The sequence below is a fragment of the Polyodon spathula genome, chromosome 24, assembly GCF_017654505.1.
Source record: "Polyodon spathula isolate WHYD16114869_AA chromosome 24, ASM1765450v1, whole genome shotgun sequence".
NCBI lineage: Eukaryota > Metazoa > Chordata > Actinopteri > Acipenseriformes > Polyodontidae > Polyodon > Polyodon spathula.
Window position 1 is genome coordinate 13,866,795 of NC_054557.1, and position 19,636 is coordinate 13,886,430.

At 40.6% G+C, this 19,636-nt stretch overlaps 1 protein-coding gene across 14 annotated transcripts in view; it reads left to right on the forward strand.

Annotated features, from left to right (window-relative positions):
* The window catches only part of LOC121298874 (C-myc promoter-binding protein-like), a 37,212-nt gene extending 21,570 nt beyond the window's left edge, over nt 1-15,642 (forward strand). For 5 of the 14 annotated variants that reach the window (XM_041226137.1, XM_041226138.1, XM_041226144.1 and 2 more), the window contains 20 exons: nt 1,197-1,330; nt 1,830-1,965; nt 2,432-2,638; nt 2,904-3,032; nt 3,425-3,569; nt 3,989-4,120; nt 4,360-4,467; nt 5,225-5,344; nt 6,136-6,279; nt 6,521-7,602; nt 7,993-8,191; nt 9,283-9,389; nt 9,691-9,866; nt 10,032-10,190; nt 11,689-11,896; nt 12,547-12,801; nt 13,027-13,144; nt 14,040-14,202; nt 14,390-14,454; nt 14,714-15,642. In XM_041226137.1, the coding sequence (XP_041082071.1) occupies nt 1,197-1,330; nt 1,830-1,965; nt 2,432-2,638; nt 2,904-3,032; nt 3,425-3,569; nt 3,989-4,120; nt 4,360-4,467; nt 5,225-5,344; nt 6,136-6,279; nt 6,521-7,602; nt 7,993-8,191; nt 9,283-9,389; nt 9,691-9,866; nt 10,032-10,190; nt 11,689-11,896; nt 12,547-12,801; nt 13,027-13,144; nt 14,040-14,202; nt 14,390-14,454; nt 14,714-14,850 (3,924 nt within the window). In that variant the 3' untranslated portion in view covers nt 14,851-15,642. The remainder of the gene's footprint in view (nt 1-1,196; nt 1,331-1,829; nt 1,966-2,431; nt 2,639-2,903; nt 3,033-3,424; nt 3,570-3,988; nt 4,121-4,359; nt 4,468-5,224; nt 5,345-6,135; nt 6,280-6,520; nt 7,603-7,992; nt 8,192-9,282; nt 9,390-9,690; nt 9,867-10,031; nt 10,191-11,688; nt 11,897-12,546; nt 12,802-13,026; nt 13,145-14,039; nt 14,203-14,389; nt 14,455-14,713) is intronic. The other 9 variants (XM_041226145.1, XM_041226148.1, XM_041226146.1 and 6 more) reach the window with 6 other exon arrangements.
* The last annotated feature ends 3,994 nt before the right edge of the window (nt 15,643-19,636 follow it).

The window sequence follows — 19,636 nt, forward strand, 5'->3', positions numbered from 1 at the left end:
AGTGAAAGAGCTCCCTGGTCATCTGCTGCACAAAGACTGGTGCTATCTAATACATGATCGCACTGTCAGATTCACTGTCGCGTAGCTGGTGGGTCAGACCGGCTGTAAAACTAGGCCACCTGCTGTTCAAAAGGATTAGTGAGTAGGGGATGACTTGAACACTATAATCCTCTGCTGTGTAAGTGTAATGTTCAAAATCCCAAACTTGTTTTTGTCATACTTTATGCATATTGGCTGACTTCTTACAACAGCTCATATTATTATGGTGATTATGCACAGAAAATAATTGGTCACATTCCGGTAACAGTAATCACAACTGTGTTGCAATCAAACATAATTGCCTCATAGATGAATGGCATTGCAGGCTGTTAATGGGCCCTTGTTTCTTAATGAGATGTTTAGCATGCCATTGCCAAGTCTCGGCACCATTATCTGGTTGGATTTTATTAGAGGTTCTCCTGGGCTGTATTAAATAGTTTATAGCAGCAAGTTCTCTAATTCGCCCCAATTTGAAAAATAGGTTTAGTGTCGCTGGTGTTGCTGATGTTCAGCTCTGTTCCTTTTCTGAAAACAAAATATTAAAGAAGGGTTTTTGCTGTCATGTAGGAATATTATTAAACCGCATAATATCAGACCTTTATATAAAATAAACACATTTCCTGCTTTCTGGTTAAGTAGCTAAATATTGAGAGGTACAGCCTTATCTCTTTCATATGAAAACCAAACATCTTCTCTGTAATACTTGGTATCTTTTCCAGATGTTCTCACTGGTTACAAGCTGGTTAATAGGATAATCCTCCCATTTAGCATAAGGCACGTGAAACAGTTGCCCACGTCTAGTGGATTAGTGGTTCAGCTTCAGACAGGGATTTGCTGCAGTCTGCTGTTCTGTCTAAAGGTATTCGAACACAGCATGCAACCCTGTCTTGAACATCAGGGTTACATAAGCAGGAGATGTGGAGGGTCTGCTCATTTGGAGGATTCTGAAAGGTTTTAAAATTCCTGATGGATCAGTAAGTGGTAAATCAAAAAGGGACTTCTTTTTAAACTCCAGAACCACTCTCTTCAAAACCCTTCTTCGTATTTATTTGAATTAAAAGGACTTTTTGTTATATAAAACAATAACAAAAAGAAAGTAGAAACAAACAACAATAAAATCTGTGCTGATTGGCAATCTCTTCTGCTTTCTGCTGTAGGTGGACCTGGACAAGCTGGAGGACATGCGTCTGATTGAGCTGGATGAGTCCCAGCGCAGTGAGCACACCGTGTTCATCACCCCCCCTGAGCTGCCGGCGCTACCTGATGGAGAGGAGCACCCTCTGCAGTACAGGTATCCCTACCATCAGCTGTCCACACCATGCAATACACTTACACTTCATAGAGCCAGGTGCTGTACAGCAGACAGCTCAAACATCTGGTTATAAACGTGCTAAACCATGCAGTGTGTTTTAGCGAGAAAGACCAGAGTGGAATTCAAGTTTAGGTGCATAGCTGGAAAATGTGCATAGTCCTTCTGTGAAACCAATTGGATGGTTAGAAAACTGTGTGCAGATCTCAAGGCACAGCCTGGGATACCTGAGTCCTTGGAATAAAGTCATGCATGCTGTTGTGGGCTCAGGTTTAGTGCAGAACGGAGCAGAGGTGAATCAGAACAAGCCACGTGGAACACAGTGACACAGTTGAGGCCACATGCATGTCTTTATGTTGGGTCTTGACTGGAGATTAAAAGAGGTTTTGGTTTTATGCGAAGATGCAATGAGAGTGATGTAAAGAAAGTGATTCTTCGTCTCATCGAGCTTTTGTTAATATGTGAGATTCGCTGTTTTTAGCTACAATGGCTTTCCAGTGCTGATCCTGGAGCTGTTTGATCGTCCGGATGGTTTGTTGAAGACCCCGGCTACCAGACTGACCTCGAAGCAGAGCTCTCCCACTAGCCCCGCACCCATGTTCAGGAGGACTAAACAGGTACTTATCAGCCTCCTCTCATGCTGTAGGTTGTGAAGATATAGCACAAGGAATTGACAAGGGTACAATAAAACGTTTGAACTTTAATGTTTTTAAATTACTTTTATCTTTAAATCCTTAATTTATAAGATGCCACATCGCAGCTTCCTTTGATCAGCCCACCATTGGCATTGTTATAGCTTTTTTTGTTCCTGTTGCAGATGTTTTAATGCCAGAAACTGTGAATAATAAATAATACAGTACAGTAAATCATATAGCTTCCACAGCTGGCAAATACTAAATTATCTTCCCTTCTTAACTGTTTCTCAGAGATCTGTATTAAGATTATATCCTCTTGCAGAGAATTGGAAACAACTTTGTTTTTGTGTGTCTTCACTGAGAAATAACCTGCTAGATGTTTTTGTTATGTTTTAGAAGAAGACTTATTAACATCTGAGTAACCGGTAAATTATTTTTTATTTTTCAGGAAATCAAGTCAGCCCACAAAATTGCAAAAAAGTACTCCTCCATACCACAGATGTGGTCCAAGTGTCTCTTGCGGCATTGCTACGGCTTGTGGTTCATCTGTCTGCCTGCGTACGTCAAAGTGTGTCATTCGAAGATCAGGGCTCTGAGAACGGCATACGATGTGTTGAGAAAAATGCAAGTCAAGAAACTTGAGCCTCCTGACGAGGTACATACAGGAGCCTCTCAAAATTAACCCACAAAGTACCAAATTCATTTCTTAGAAAGAAATCAGAACACAAGCTGTATTTATGTAATTTGCATTTAGACTTAACTTTTGCAGTTAACAAGTTACAGAGAAAATTACAGTACCAGGCAGATGCCAGTTAAAAATGCTCCAAAACATTGCAAAGTAGCCTGTCATGTATTCAGTTTTACAGTGGTGAATTGTGCATATTTCTTGTAAAATGAATGCCCCTGGTTTGTTTTTATAGGTGTGTTACCGTGTTCTGATGCAGTTGTGTGGACAGTATGGTCAGCCAGTTTTAGCAGTTCGGGTTCTTTTTGAAATGAAGAAGGCTGGAGTTCACCCCAATGCTATTACATATGGCTATTATAACAAGGTACGGGATTGGTCAGGTTTCTGGGTGTAAATAATATGCTGGTAATCTTGTTGTGTGCTACTGTGTATCACGTATCCGGCTGCTAGTAATGTTATGACCGACACAGTCGTGTCAGTTTGAAGTCAACTCGGCAAGTATTGATTGATCATATAACTGCCTACAAATAACACGTGTCACTCTGTATAAATCACATAGGGAGCAACTTCATGATCGTTCTTTCACAGGAAACACTTAGAATGCTATTCATGTGGTTGGCGGGGAATTAATTTAGTGCAATAGAATGCCAGCATGCATAAAAATAAATGAGTGAGGGGGCTGCATCTGTCTAGAAATAATGAGTGGACTCTCACTTTTCATCTATTCACGTCTTTGTTGGTTCTTTCCTTCCCTAGGCTGTTTTAGAAAGCACCTGGCCTTCCAGTACTAGGGGTGGCTACTTTCTCTGGATGAAACTGAGAAATGTCCTTCTAGGAGTTGTGCAGTTCAGAAGAGCCTTGAAAAAACCCCCGTCACACCCCCCCCAGACCCCTGTCTCAGGTATATCTGATATCATTATATCAGCTTAATAAGAAAATCAACCTGCTTTGACAGCCTGTGTATTTATACTGCATGCCAACATTGGGAAGGCTGTGTGGCACCTGACAAGTTTTTAATAGACTGATCAGACTTCGTTAACAGACAGGGATTTTTTATTTTATTGTAATCTCTCTCTCCCCACACACACACTCTTTTAATACACCATAGGCATTACAAAAAAGCAGTGAATAGTTCAAACATGCTATGTTTCGTAAGGCAGTTAAATGCACTTCCTAAGTTAAATTGAAGTCGATCAAAGAAGTTTTCGATATTGTTGCACTTTTCACCTCTTGAGCCATTGGATACTGAAGTCCCCACCAGGAGACGCCTCAACGTTTCGGACCATATCCTTTCATTGTTAACCTGTTGTTATCTTCAAGCAGATGGCAGTGACCTGGATGCTGTTAGTCACGGCAGCTTGGATAGCTCTAACGACACTAACACAGCGGAACAGGCTCCGTTCAGCACTGATTTAATCAAAGTAGATTCTACTGATGATAGATCTAGCACAGGTATTCTTTTATACCAGACTATTCAAACTGTCACCAGCACTCGTCATTCTGAAATTTCTCTTCTTCCCTTCTCTCATTGCTTCACGCGCTTCCCAAAACTTTATTTTTGCATTTCCTTATTGTGTAATGCAAACATTTTTTTTTATTCTGACCCTCTTTCCTTTTACTTTGTTTCTCCCTGTCGCCCCCTCCTTGTCCTGTCCTGTATGTCTGTTTTGTGTTTGCCCTCTTGCATGCAGCTAGCTGTGGGTATGGCAGTCTAGTAGAGCACATGTACCACATGGAGAAAATTCCATACCCCACACAGTGGATTAGTTCTGAAATCAGACATCCCAGTGTCCTTCAAGGTAACTGTCTCATTTGACTTGTTCATTACTTTTTCCTGTCTCTTTCTTTTTCGTGTATCTGTGCATCTGTTAATGCTGTTTGTATTACACATTGTATAGCCTGAAAATCACGAACCGTGTTTTTCGGTCTAAGTCAAGGATGGTAAAAACTTTAGCATCCATGTTGTGTGTAAGGGGGGGGGGGGGGGGGGGGGGGGGGTATGAGATGACATTGAAATAAATCTTAGAGTATTTTCTTTTACCTGGTAATTTCAGTCATATGGACTGGAAGCAGCTCTGTGCTAATGGATCGGTTCTGAAAAACAGGAGTGCAAACTAGGAGTTTGAAATCAGACCTTATGTGAGACTCCATGCACTGTACAAGATGAAAGAAAATATTCTTAATATTTAGATCAAGCAGTTGGTTACCAGGCAACCCCAGCTGGCTTCACTTTCTTCATCTCAGCTGCGAGTATGAGCGCATGTTTCAGATGTGGAGCTGACTAACGTATTTACAAATATTCAAGGCTGCCGTGTGAGTACCAGCCATCCTCCTGCTTTCTGACTCCAGATGCTTTCAGATCAGCCGTGCTCGACAGTTTGCAGTGGGTAACATGGCTGAGGGCGTAGCAAATGGGTAGTAATGGCATACAATTCTGTGCTGCCAGTCGAGTGTAGCATCATGAGCACATAATGTATAAGAGAGTTCACTGCCGGTTTCTTCTTCATCGTAGTAACGTCTGATCTGTTTGTGTGTTTGTGTGCGTGTGGTGATCAGGTTGTCAGTCTGACCTCGGGTACAACTCTCTGTCGAAGGAGGAGGTGAGGCGTGGAGACGCTGCCACTCAGGATGGTCCAGTGGAGAAGGAGGACAAGAAGGAGAGCGACTCCAGCTCGCGTATGTAGAGCTCTACAAGAGTGATTGAAAAGTGAACAATTAGAATAAAATTAAAATGCAGGGCTTGGTTTTATTTAATTGTAAATTGGGTGAGGTCCTAGATAATTAAATTCCCAATTACAGTATAAAGACAGTCGTTTCGGCTAATGCCTTCATGACTTCATCTGCTGGACTAGTGCCATCGTGGCCTCATCTGCTTGGCTTTCTTATAAATCTATTCGGAATATTCTCTCCAGTGTGTCCTAACTTTTTGAAATGCCAGTGCAGTCTGTCAGGTAATGCAGTTTAACATTGTAAATGGGGAAGTCTTGCATCATCACCCAAATCTCTGAACTGACAATCCTCAACAGAAGTGCCACCTGCTGGTGTGTTGTTATTTAATGTTTTATTGTTATGAAGCCAAGCAGGTTTTGTGTTTTCTATATCACTGTCAAAATGCTCCGCTGCTAACATGGAGGGCTGGATTTCTCAACAGTTGAGGCTTTTTTTTTTTTTTTTTATCTAAAAGGAAAATTCTTTACTTACAAAAAATGACAAGTACAGACAAGATCTCTAAATTACTATTAAAATGTGAGCAAACTTTGAAAAAGGACTTAGAAGCCACCTTTACTGTAGTGAATGAATCTGATATTGCTTTGCTGTAGTGAATGAGTCTGATATTGCTTTACTGCCCCGTAGTGAATGAATCTGATATTGCTTTGCTGGGTGAGAGTCCTATATAACCAGGTGTGGTGCTGCAGGGATTGTTTGTATATTTATTACAGACCCTTCTCTGTTTTTTTTCTCACCAGTTTCAGAAAGCGAGAGTGTAAAGGGGAGTGGGGACTCTGTTCCTCAGTTTGATTGTCAAGAAGCAGCCTGTGGATTTAAACCTACCGGGGGAATCGTCCGTAACCCCTTTGAGGCAATCAGCGAGTCCGGCGACACAAGCAATGGTCAGCACTTTGTTTTATATTCCTCCGTTTGCAGTTTGCTCACTCATTGACTGACCTTATGCATCTAAAGACAGTCTGTTGTCATAAAGTATAAAAGCCCTTATTTTGTAATATACATTCTTTTGATCATTCTTTACATGCACAGACATTATTTTGATTTTGGAATTGTTTTTAATAGAACTGTGGAGATGTTCCTGAAGAACTCAAATCTGTGTTGCCCTTATCTCTTTCCCTTCTTTAGATCGTGTTGCAGGACTTATGTTCACCACCTGTTTAGAGGAGATTGGCTATGTTCAAAACAACAGTCTTCGGAAGAGACACAAGAGTGCCGTGGAAGGGAGTGTGAAGGAGCCGATGAGCTGGGGAGACCGGAACCGCAACCTCAGCGGAGACACAATCCTGGGGCTGCAGATGAACAAAGGGGGGTGTGTGGAGACTGACACCAGGAAGATGGCTGAGAAACTGGGAGCCGACATCAAGATCCTTGCAAACACTTTCCAGAAGACCGTGAGACCAAACACTCTGGACATTGGAAACGGCACCCACAGGTCGAAAACTGTAAAGCGAGACAGCCCGGGGAAGGACTCCAGTGACGAAGACGTGGCTTTCGAAGCTGATAAAATAGACTCGCCCAGCATCTTCAACCTAGAGGACATTGACGACGAGCTGGCCAGCGCTGGGAAGTCTGTGAAAGCAGTGGCTCGGAAGCCACGCAGGGTGGAGAGGTCCAGCAGCAGCAGCTTTACAGCCAGGCCGGTCAAGACAGGCTTCGACCCTCTCTCCCTGTTCGCAGCCCAGACGGAGCAGCAGATTGAGGAGGAGGAGGAAGTGAGGAGCCTCTCCACCCCCTCTGCACGGAGAGAGCTGGCAGAGGAGATCGAAATGTACATGAACAACATGAGCAGCCCCCTGGTCAGCCGAGCCCCCAGCGTGGACCTGCAGGGGGCGACGAACGACGACCCCACCTGTATCCAGGGCCCCTCGGAGGAGGAAAAGAACTCCAGGAGATCCTGCCTTCCCCCAAGCTCCCCCAGAGCTGTGGGGCTTCCACGCTCCAGGACCTATCACTCCAGGACAGACAGCAAGCTAAGAGACAGGCTGTGGTCGTCTCCCTCCTTCTCATCGAACAGCCCGCAGAGGGAGCTGCCTCCAGATCCCGAGGGAGCAGTGGCGCTGATGTCCCCGTCGTCTTTTAATCTGGACACCTTACTAACACCCACCTTTGATGTGCTCAAGAGCAGCATGTTTTCAGCTGGGAAAGGAGTAGCAGAAAAAGCCAGCAAGTGGTATTCCAGATTTGCTACCTACTCCACATCGTCTAAGGTACTTTCTTTTTAATCAACTTCTTCTTGGAAATGATAGTAACATTATAAAAACAGTATGGTGGTGGTGGTGGTGCCTGTTTTGTGATTCAGAAAACAAACTGGCTGGACAGTTCATGTCAAATCTCTGTTATCTGTCCAGTAATACAACATTTTTAAAAATCTGGTCCTACACATGTAACTCACCAGCAGATGGCAGTATGCCCATAATTGTAAACCTAAATGTTGCTTTTATCATTCTTTGTTCAGTTCTAATTTTCAGATATAAACATTTCTTTATTGAATACGTTTTAAAATCTAGTGTATATATAATCTGCATATATAAAGCACTGAAAAACATGTACTGCAGTATTTAATTTATTCTTGTATGGTCTTCTATCTTACTGAACAGGATCTGAATTACGACAGATCTAGCATATCGTCTGGTGGGTTGATAGATCCTGAGTCCTCTTCATTGATGGATGATGATGTCTACAGTGAATATGAAGGGGCAGCGTCCCCTCAAGCAAACAACATTGCGTACGTGGCTAAGGGGGTGGGACAGAGCCAGACATCTCACGACAGCTCTTCAAAGCAGCCACATCACACGGGTAAGGACCCACGTATTGCCGTCATCTGCAGCTGTATTAATCATGCATTTACTACATCATACAGAACCCTGATTATTTTAAAGGAATAGAAATTCTCTGGGATGCCATGGCGTTAAGGGCGCTATGTAAACCAATTGTATGGTATGGTATTGTATTGTATTGTATTGTATTGTATTGTAAGACTGCAAAAAGCCTACAAATAGGCTTATGCACTCTAAGCACTATGTTTCCAAGCACTACTGCTGGCTGACTTGCACATCAAAGTATACGAAAGGTATGCATTAGTAATGCTGAAAGGATTGCATTAGTGAAGGGTCCTTACACAGTACGGTATGTTTACAACTTGCTGTCAACAGGTTTTAATAGTGAATGAACTTAATTTGTGAATGATCAAATCATGAAGTAACAACAGAACACTGTGCAAAATTAATTGAGATTTACTCAGTCGTTACCAAGTACAGTAACGTTGATGGAAATAAGACTCCCATTGCATAGCAGTTTAATTCATTACTGGTTTTACTTTGATTTTACTATACACTGCAGCTAATCAGGTTCATAGTAAAACCTGGAATGGGTGAAACTGCTATGCAATAGAAGTCTTATTTCCATCCCTGCAGTAATTAACCAATTACAGTATAATGGCACAATAATTATTTCTGACTGTTGAATAGACAATATAAACATAATATAAAATGAATATATGAATATAAATGTGTGCATTTTATTTTAGTTTCAGATTTGCTTTTCAGAACAGGTTCTGCATGGACTCTGTCAATTTTTGATCTTGGAGTGCCACAATCAAAGGCCTTGTTTTCCTCTCTTTTATAAGAGCTCCATCATCTTTGTTTAGCAACACGCTACAGCTGCTAAAAGCATGTTACTGATTGTAAAGGGTTTCAAGGGTTTGCTGGTTAAAGTTACACCAGAGAAGTGAAAGCAGGTCAATCGAATAATATCCCTGACCAAAAAATAAATAAATCGCTACATTGTCCAACAACAGTCTTTTGTAGACACAGTGAGTTCCAGTAAGTGAAGGGTAATCTTCATGTTAAAGTAATACTAACCATGGTCACTGATTTTTCATTGTGCAGGTAGTGTACTGTCCACAGGATCCAGCTTCCCATTGCCCGACAAGTCGGAACTGGATTCGTCTCGTTACACCAGCAACACCAGTATATTTCAAAATTACGCCATGGAGGTAAGATGCTTACAGAAACATGCAGTTTAGTAGATATTTTTAGTTTTGATTATGGATGGAAATAAGACTCCCACTGCGTAGCGGTTTGATCCATTCCTGGTTTTACTGTGAGTTTTTAATAAGACACGCCCAAGCTTGTTCCTTACATGCTGTGGCTAATCACGCTCGTAGTAAAACCTGGAATGGGTAAAACTGCTACGCAAAAGGAATTTTATTTGCACCCATGATCGTGATTTATTAGCAACAGCTTGATTTGAAATCATTTGGTGGTTAAAGATTGTTTGCATCTTGAATGTTTCAGGTCCTCATTTCAAGCTGCTCGCGCTGTAAGACCTGCGACTGTCTGGTCTATGACGAGGAGATCATGGCAGGATGGACTGCAGACGACTCGAACCTCAACACCACCTGTCCCTTCTGCGGGAGTCCCTTCCTGCCCTTTCTCAACATTGAGATCCGTGACCTCCGAGGTCCCGGCAGGTACAAGGCCCCACACAGCATTCAGATTCATGCTATATGTGTAACTGCAGGCCTTTACTGCATACTAGTGGCTTTTGACGGCATGGCCACTTGCATAGAAGTTTGACCTGAACTGTAATGTGTCTTTTGGAAATTCTTCAACAGTCGCTTACTTTTTTAAAACAGGTACTTTTTGAAGTACGGCCCATCTGTGGAGGAAGGCGCGTCCACAGCCTGCTCTACGGCTCCTAACATGGAGATCAGGAATTCTGTCATCTCCCATGCTGACCCAGACATGGCCATGTCTCCTAAAATCACAGTACAGGAATGCCCAGATCCCGACAGGTAAAACATCTCCCCTGAAAAGCAGTTCCAGGGTACTGCTGTTAGTGGTGCGGTCTGTTAGACAGGGACCCTTCAATTTATCACGAAGTGGATCACCCTTTTACCACGTCCTTACACCAGATTATTATACCAAAGCTGTCCTGGGCCCGCCCAGTAACCGTCCATCAAATGGCCGCCCCTCCCCCCGACATCACTTCCAGAGTTGGGGTATATAGCGCTGCCATTAGAGGACTGGCTTTCACAATTTTTTTCTGAACGTGTCTGATTGAGTCTGCCTGCTTATGAGCTTGAGCTCTGTGGCAGAGTTTGTCATCCTCGACTCATCTTCAAGATTAGTGTTTACCAGTAATTGGGCAGTAATGGTCATTCTCAGCAAGATAATTGACCGCAGCAGCAATTTAGCACTACGAGTTTAAGGCTAGGATAATTAATTGAATGATCAATTATTGAGCAGGGTTGCTGTAGCCATGTGGAAAGCCCAGTTAGAACCATACTGTAGAATATTGATAGCTCTAACTGCTCGAGCCCATCTGTGAACTGGTAATTAATTTCAAGTAAAAGATTACTGTTTGCTCATTTGTTGTCAGTTCCACTTCTCATGTTTTGTTTCTGTTGTTGAGAAACTTAGCTTTGTTTTTTTTTTGTTTTTTAATCACTACCATTGATTGACTAATTAGATTCAAAGCATGGCTGAAAAGCTTCAGGGATTTATTCATTTAATTAATTAATTATTTATTTATTTATTATTCTTTCCTTCCAAACATAATTTATCAGGAGAGAAATCCATTAATGCCTTCTCTAATTAGAGTCTGATTGCTTTGATGTGGCCTTGGTAGAATTACACTCCAGAACCGCTTGCAGTAGAATCTGCATTTTAAAACAGGTCTCTTCAAACCACGGCTGCCTCACTGGCACCTGGCACGATTGCAGCTGAAATCATTCACACTCATATCATTTTTAATCCAGAACAATGTGGGGACGGGGCTAATGACCAAAGGGATCAGGAATAATGTACATGTTGAGATGAATATGTTAAATATAGTTCCAGATATAAAAGGAGTGCTAACTGAGTTTTAAAATCCACTTTCGTACCGCTATTAACATGTATTTATGTACTGTATTTCAAACACAGAGCTAAAGATAAAAAGTAGCTGCTGCTTTCATCAAGCTTGTCTCTCCTCTGCATTTTACTTCATGCTTACAAACACACCATTCTGCTTGGGGCTGGTTTTGTTTCTAACACAAAAGCACCAAATGTCTAGTTGTGTGTTTTTATTTTATTGTATATATATATTTTTTTAAGTAACTGTAATAGACTCCTATTGCTTAGCAATTTCACCCATTCCAGGTTTTACTATGAGCTTGATTAGCTCTACCATATAGGTGTGCCTTATAAAACTCGTAGTAAAACCAGGAATGGATCAAACTGTTATGCAGTGGGAGTGTGTTTAAATATATATTTTGAAACATCCCTCATCGTCTCTGTTTTGTTTGTCAGTAGAAGCACTCGCTGTGGGTGCGCCCCTGCTAAGTCCATAGAGATTCCCTTGGAGAGAAAGTGGGGTGTCAGTGATTCAGGCTGTGCGGGGCACCCCATGGCTCGGAGTGCTACCACCTTCGGTCCACTGGAGGAGGACGATGCCCCCCGAAGAAACACCCACAGTGTACCCACAGGGAGCTTGCCCTCCAAGTTCAGTGATGTTGCAGTAAGAGAATTTCATTTCTCCCCTCCATTCCTCTGGTCAGCTGAGTTTGCTCACCTCATGTGCAGGGGAGTCTGTTCTGTGCAGGGTTGGGGTCCGTTCCTGTTTTTCAATTTCAGTTCTATTTCCAGTTTGAATTCCCAACACATCACTGATAAGAATTAATGAGCAGTATTATGTTAAAATGAGCTTCTCGCAGTGGAAACAGATTACTTAAATTGACGCTACTGTTAGTCAGTGAAGATAGAGTCCAATGAAAGCATTTGAACAATTATGTCTCTAAATATGAAGGCACTGGAATTGAAATTGGGATTGATTTTAAAAAGGAACCCTGGTTCTGTGGAAGTTAAGGTTAAGCCTACTAAATGGTAAACATACTGTGCTGTAGGTAAAGAGCAATGACAAGAAAATCATGAAATGAATAGGATGCTAACTGGTTACTCGATGGCTAAATATTATTATGAATTACGTTAATTACACAATACTAATACTAACTGCGATCTGCGATCCCCAGCTTTGGATGGAAAGATTTCAGGATGTACTACGCTGTGTTTGCACTTTCACTAACGCTGGTTGTACTTCCAAAGAGTTTACTGTCGTTGGAACAGTGAGCAGTGCAATACTGTGCTTCCTCTTTTTCTGATCTATTTTAGGACCTTCTGAGCTTTGAATGGAGGCTACACAACCCAGATCCGGTCACGGTTCCCTATCTCAGTCCTCTCGTACTGTGGAAGGAACTGGAAAGCTTGCTGGAAAACGAAGGGGATCATGTGATAACGGTGGCAGACTTCGTGGACCATCATCCCATTGTGTTCTGGAATCTGGTGTGGTATTTCAGACGGCTTGATCTGCCCAGCAATTTGCCAGGCTTAATACTGTCCTCTGATCATTGCAACAGAGGGTCAAAGGTAGGAGGATTGCTTCAGGCAAACCAGCTGTTATCTAAAACTCATGTATAACTGTATGACCTGTAACAAGGAAGAGTCTTATAGAAGCATGTCCCTGATATGAATTATGCACAATTCCTTTACAAATTATGTTATGCAATGGGACTGTTCATGTGTCCATATGGATCTATTATAATAATTGTATTATAACTTATTATTTTTATTGTATTTATTTGTTTCAACCAGGTTCCTCGAAACTGGTTGTCGGAAGATAGCAAACATGTTTTAATCCAGATTCTGTGGGACAATCTTAAACTACACCAGGATCCAGGACAGCCATTCTATATCCTGTGGAACACACACAGTAAGTGCTGCTCTAGTCTGTTTTGTGAAAGGTATCGTGAATTTTTATCAGGCACCATTAGTAACCTTTAGACCACCGGGGTACTGACAGAACTCTATTCTCTGTTTTACAGGTCTACATTGCACTTTATTGTTTGGGAGTGAGTGACATTGAATTTTACTTATTAGCTGAATGACATTGTTCATCAATGACTGCATTCACCTGTAATGCTTGGAGACTGTGTTTAATTTTATTTATTTTTTTGTATTTTCTTTAGATGTACCTTATTTGTGCCCTTCTCGTGTGTGTCACAGCTGCTGACGTGTAACTCGAGTTGTCACTTGGCCACATTTTTTTCCTTCTAGTCAGCTCTCAACATTCTTATTTGCAGTGTTTCACTTTGCTGCTCTTTTTGATGTAGCTGTTTCACCTGTTAAGTGCCGTTGTCCTCATTTAGCATCTAGCTCTTAAAATGTTGTCTGATTGTAGTGTTATGATATCTTTAATTTTGTTAACTGCAAAAATTAAGTCACTGTTAATTCTGCAAATATAGCCCTTCAGATGCTTTTATGAAGCTTCAATATAAAATAAGAAACTGAAGCCTAAAAATGATCCATTTCTTGGTGTTTTCCTCCCCACAGTGATCATAAAGCTCAGTTTTCTGTGTTGAGCTTCATAGCCGGAGTGAAATTTCACCGGTCTGATTACGGGCTTGTCTAACTTGACCGTCTTCAAAATAGGACGCAGCAGTTTGTAGCCAAAACGAAGGATTTACATTTTTTCTGTGAAGAAATATTGTTTTAGAATGTAACAAATGAATACAGCTTGTATTCAGAGTTTTTCAAAGAAAAATGAATGTGGTGCTTTGTGTGTTAAATATGGTAGAGGTAACAATGTGTACCCTTGTCCTGCGCAGGTGTGAAATACCCCATGGTAGACGCTGTTCAGAAGGGAGAGGAGCCCTTCAGTGAAGAGTTCTTGCAGAGCGTGGTGAAGAGCATTCAGCTGAACGACGTCTATCGGCCCATGAGTCAAATCTTAGAGATTCTGGGCAAACAACTGGGCATGAAAAGACAGAGGTAAGAATCGGGTTTAACAAAACAAGCCTGTGACTGCCAGCGTGTTAAACAAATAAAGCTGTCTGTGTTTACTGTTAGAAGTACCTTCGCTTCTTTATTGTTTTATTGTTACATGTGTGCTATTTCTATGCTATTCAAAAACATTATAATTGCAGCTGTTGCTTGTCATCTTTCTTCTGTTTTTTAGAAGCTTATACAGAGAAATCCTGTTCCTTTCTCTGGTTGCCCTCGGAAAAGACAACATTGATATTGGTAAGACGTTCAGTTCAGTTCAGTTATTTACTAGCTAGCTATAATAAAGGCAGACTGCACCAGGTTATAACTGACACAATCAGGATGGTACAGTACCTCAAACTTCGCCTGCATTGCTTTACAATTTTAACCTTCTGAAATAAAGAAGAGGCCAAAAACTTACCAGTTTCGCCATATTGGCTTGCTTTGTGCTCCAGACTCCAGATGTTGGTGTGTTCAGTTTTTTGGTGAATGTATTGTTGTGTTTTTAATTAAACAGATGCTTTTGATCGAGAGTACAAGATGGCCTATGATCGTCTGACTCCCAGCCAGGTGAAGTTTACACATAACTGTGATCGTCCTCCCAGTACTGGAGTCATGGAGTGCCGTAAGACCTTCGGAGAACCATATCTGTAATAACCACCCCCACCACACGAGGCCGCGCTGTACAGACAGAAACACAGCCCAGCGTCACTGTCATCACATCAGGCAGATGTTTAAAGCTGACTTCATGTTTGCAAGTCAAGAAAAAAACAACAGTGCAAGAACAGCTAGAATCAACTCTTAAAATACTGTCAAAATAATATATAGTGTTAGGTCAAAATCAGGCAACACAGAAGTGAAACTTACCATTTCCTGTTTCTGACACTGGCAGCACTATGTGAAACGCACAGCATTCAAATGCTGTTTCAGCCCATTACATGTGCTGTTTGCTCTTCTTAAAAATGTACGGTATTGGAACTGAATGTCCTTTAAACAACATCACAAAAAGTGTGTTGAAAACAATGCAACTGTATATACTACATTAGAGCCTTTTTATAAATGAGCATTTGTACTATATAGCGATATCATAATTGCAATATTGTACCTAATTACTCAACTATTTATATAACCAACATTATTTATTTAAAGATGTTTTGCTTGTAGTTTGTGTTATCGCTGATTAAGGGGACTCCTATGGATTTATAATATAGGGGGTGTGGATTTAGTAGCGGGTCCTTGGGTACGCAGGTACATACGTACTTATGTCATACTTCCATTTTTATTAAAGCTTATTGAATTGTGTTGAAACTTGGTACGGTCGTTCCTTGGTAGGTGTTCCACTATTAGATGTTTTTGTACATGATGTACAGCTACTGACAAAAAGTTTTGCATCACCTAGAATTTTATGATTGAGACATAATTAAAAAAAAAACAAAAAAAATGAATATAATTTTGATCTTTTATTTAACATCATGTAATCAAAGAAACTACAAAATGATATCGCAAAAGTCTACCGGAAGCTATAACACTAGTACAGACATTTCAAAATCTTGCTTTTTTCAATTTGTGTCAGTTTTTCGTTAAGTAGATGGAAAAACTGCAAAGCGGTGTGTAATTCAACATGTTAACGTAACATTATTCAGCAGCTTTCATTCGACTTTGTGAAGCAAAATGATTAATTCTAGAGGCTGATGCAAATCCTTTAGCCATGGCTGTAGATGTATGCATTTTACAGACAGCAAGTACCAGTGCTAACCACCTTGAACGCTGGTATTTGCTGCAGCTGGTTAAATATAAATCTACTACAAGCAGCTCCTGTTCCAGCACAGAATAGTCACCTTTCCATTCTGCTTGGACCCGCTGATCAGTGGTAGCACAAATTTCTAATTTTCTAATTGTTTTATTAAAATTGTACAGACTTTTTAGCAGGGATTTATCTAGTCAGTTATAAAAATCTTCGAGGTAAACTCGAAATGTTTTTAAACCTTAAAGTCCTTGTACTATATTTGAGGCATATATTTACACTGTAGTCTAACAGTATGCTTGAAACGGGTACACTTGTATGCAGTGCAATACGTAATGCGTTCCAGTATGTCGCGTGGTTACTGCTGGGGCTCCCAGGGTTTAGAAGTGGTACAGTTAATCCGGTGATGCTTTTGTCACTGCCGGTAATCAAACACAGGAACATCGAAAGTGCATGATACTACAGCAGTGCCCTTGCCTTGGCCATGTGTTCCCTAGTGGGGAGGGGGGCTTAACACTCTGCAGAACCCATAAACAACTGAGATGCATTGTCATAACTCCATCTTGATGCTGACGTGTGATCCATTTACCCTGTTCCCCTTCCACAGGTCGAAATCCAGAAAAAGGCTTTCATTTTAACCTGAGAATTTGACAAGAGTAGTGCACTTTTCAGTGTAAGTGGGTCCTGTAGGGGGAAAGCTGCTCTTGTAGCTCATAGGCTTGGGCAAATTGAGGAGAGTTAGCATTCTTGTAAATCCTTCCTCAGACTTCAGAGTTGTGCACAATGGTTCCCCTGCTCTAGAGATGCCTGCTGCTTACTAATCCATCGTACATTTTAATAGACCTCTCAATTACATTGGTTGTTCCGAAACATTGTATAAGCATTGGTTTGTCATGATACACAATGATTTGTTTTAGTAGCATCTCCGAATGCCAAAACGGCCGGATGACTTTAATATTATCCTCGGTTTTCATTTCAGACTTTAGAAAACCAAAAACGGTATTTTGTCGCTTAAAAAGGTAAAAGGTGTTGAATATGTGGGCTAATGGTGGTATGGGTCATAATAATACAGCAATACTTTTAATCCTTAAGTTGATTTTTATAGGGTCTTTATGCTTTGTAAATGCTGTTAGATCAATCAATATTTATTTTATATAGCGCCTTTTTCATAGTGGACCACCATCACCCAAAGCGCTTTAAAAGATAGTGAGGAACAATTCACAATACATTAAATGCAGTGAAATACAGGGCATAGTACATTCAATACAAACAGTAAAAAAATAAAAGATAGTTTCATTCTGTTTTTTGAATCGGTATGCATTGCCATTTGACAGGACTGGTTGTAGTACTGAATCCAGCCTTACTGTGTGTTTATTAGTGGTTTATTTAAGATGTGTGTTTACATGTACTGTTTATTATTAATCAATTTGAAGTGTAAAATTACAGAAGATGTTGCGTTGAGGATCTTTCAGAATTTAGGTTGGCATTAATAAAGACCCTTTAAAAATATGAATGTACTGCCCAACATGAAATGTATGTATATTGGTGTTAACAAAATAGATTCAAAGTTCTAAATTCTTTGTTTTTTGTTTTCTAATTGCTTCATTCAAATTGCACATTACCCGCAGAGGCGATCTTAAGAAAGAGGATGATAAGCATGCTGGGAAAGCGTTCTGGTTTAATATTCTTAGCTCCATGTATAAACCAGCAGGATGAGCTCCCTTAAGAGGCAGGTCAGATGAGAGCTGGTCACATCACTGAAGCACAGCAGAGTGCAGATCTGATGCGAAACACAGTTCTTCTTGCACTTGCTTTGAAACACCGATCCTCAGAACAAGTGCTGTGATTCAGATGTGTTTCACTCTTCTGCACCCATACGTGATTTGATAACAATAGCTAATTCCCATTTGACCAATTACCCAAAGTGGAATATATATTAAATATGTGTATTAAAACATAAGACCCCAGTTACTGAAGTCTTGTGGTTCTCAAATATGTATTGTAAAAAGAAACATATCTCACTTCTGAATTTTTCAATGTAACTACTTATATGTCATTGTAAATTTCATGAGCGCTTTGTCTGAAATAAATACCAAATTGTACCTTTTTAATTCTTCAGTGTTTTGCCGTTTACAGAACTGTACAGAAAACAGTGACCCTTCAAGACAATGTCACAATGTATTTTGACTGTATTTGCATGGTCAACTTTGTAATTCTGTAAATAAAATCACTCATACCATAGACATTTCATTTCATCTTTTTTCTTTCTTGCAAATGTTTCAGACATACTGTAGACTCATGTTTTTACATTATATTATATTCTACAATGCACGACCCAACAGATCGATTGCACTGTTTAAAGATGTCATAAATAAATATAACTTTTACCAATCTTATTTTGAGAATATATATATTTCTGTTATAAAACTACCTGTAGTGACAAGCAGTGCACATGATTCATTAAAGAAAATGAAGGACCAAATTAATTTCTTTGAAAATATCAGAACACAAGCTGTATTTATTTATGTGATTCATTACATTTAGACTTAGCTTTTGCGATAAACAACATCAGAGTAAGTTATCATAGAAATATAGTTAGAGGAAATTTAAATAACACGTTATTGCCAGTTAAAAATGCTCCAAAAATGTCAGTCGCCAGGCCTCAAATGAGGACAATGGCACTTAGAGTCCTTGATGAAGTAGCAGTTCTATCTGTAGATGGTCCACTCAGACACACTTGTTTATTTTTAATTGTTTTAACAGAAAAGGTGTTTTAACAACTAAAGCACAGCAAAGCTTGATAAGTTAAAGCCATTCTTGCAAGCAGACAATTAAAAACAAGTTGTGCTTGGTGTTTAAATAGAGTTCTGTGGTTTGGGTTAAAGGAGTGCCAACACTTCAAACCAAAACTACCTTTTTTGTCAGAAACCCAGACTTGCATTTGCTTCTCCACTGTTTTCATTAGTTTATTTCAGCCCTCTTATGAAATATTGTTTACTAAAATACATATGGACCACTTCTGTAGATTATAAAAATAGTTACATTGCAGTGCACACAGCGCAGAATACAATGTGTACACAAGTTTATACTAGCATTGATTGTCGTCTTGTCCGCACTGAGAAATAGTAATGATGCAAATGACAAACACCACATGAATATCTTGTTTTGATTTGTTTATGCATGCATATAGGCTGCCTGGCCACTTTATAAGGAGCTGTCTACCTGAGTGGGTTTGCATCGCCCTGGTGTGGAGCATGCTCTCCTGGTCCTCCCTGGTTCTGCTGATTACTCTGGAAGGCTGAACGGAGGATGTAGTTTACTATATCAAGTCTACCTAACAATGTTGCAGCCTGATGGCGACGGCTGCACAAACGATGCCTGAAAGAGACTTCAGGCATCTTCCATGGCCACCACAATTTTTGGTTCTCAATCCAATAGATTGAAAAATGAACGACTGAATGGATTAACATCCCTCCAGCCCCCTCCCTGGACCTAGTGGCATCTATGCCATGTCAGGTCAAGGCAGTCAGGGCAAACGGGGGCCTGACCTGATACAAGGTCCAGGTCCTAACAGAAGTGGGCAGGCCGTGTGTGTTAATTATCAAACAGGGTTATCTAAGAGGCTGCCCATTGTAAACACAGCCAAACTTACTACCAGTGTGGGTGGCAGAGATGCACAGATCTTGCTATTAAGAT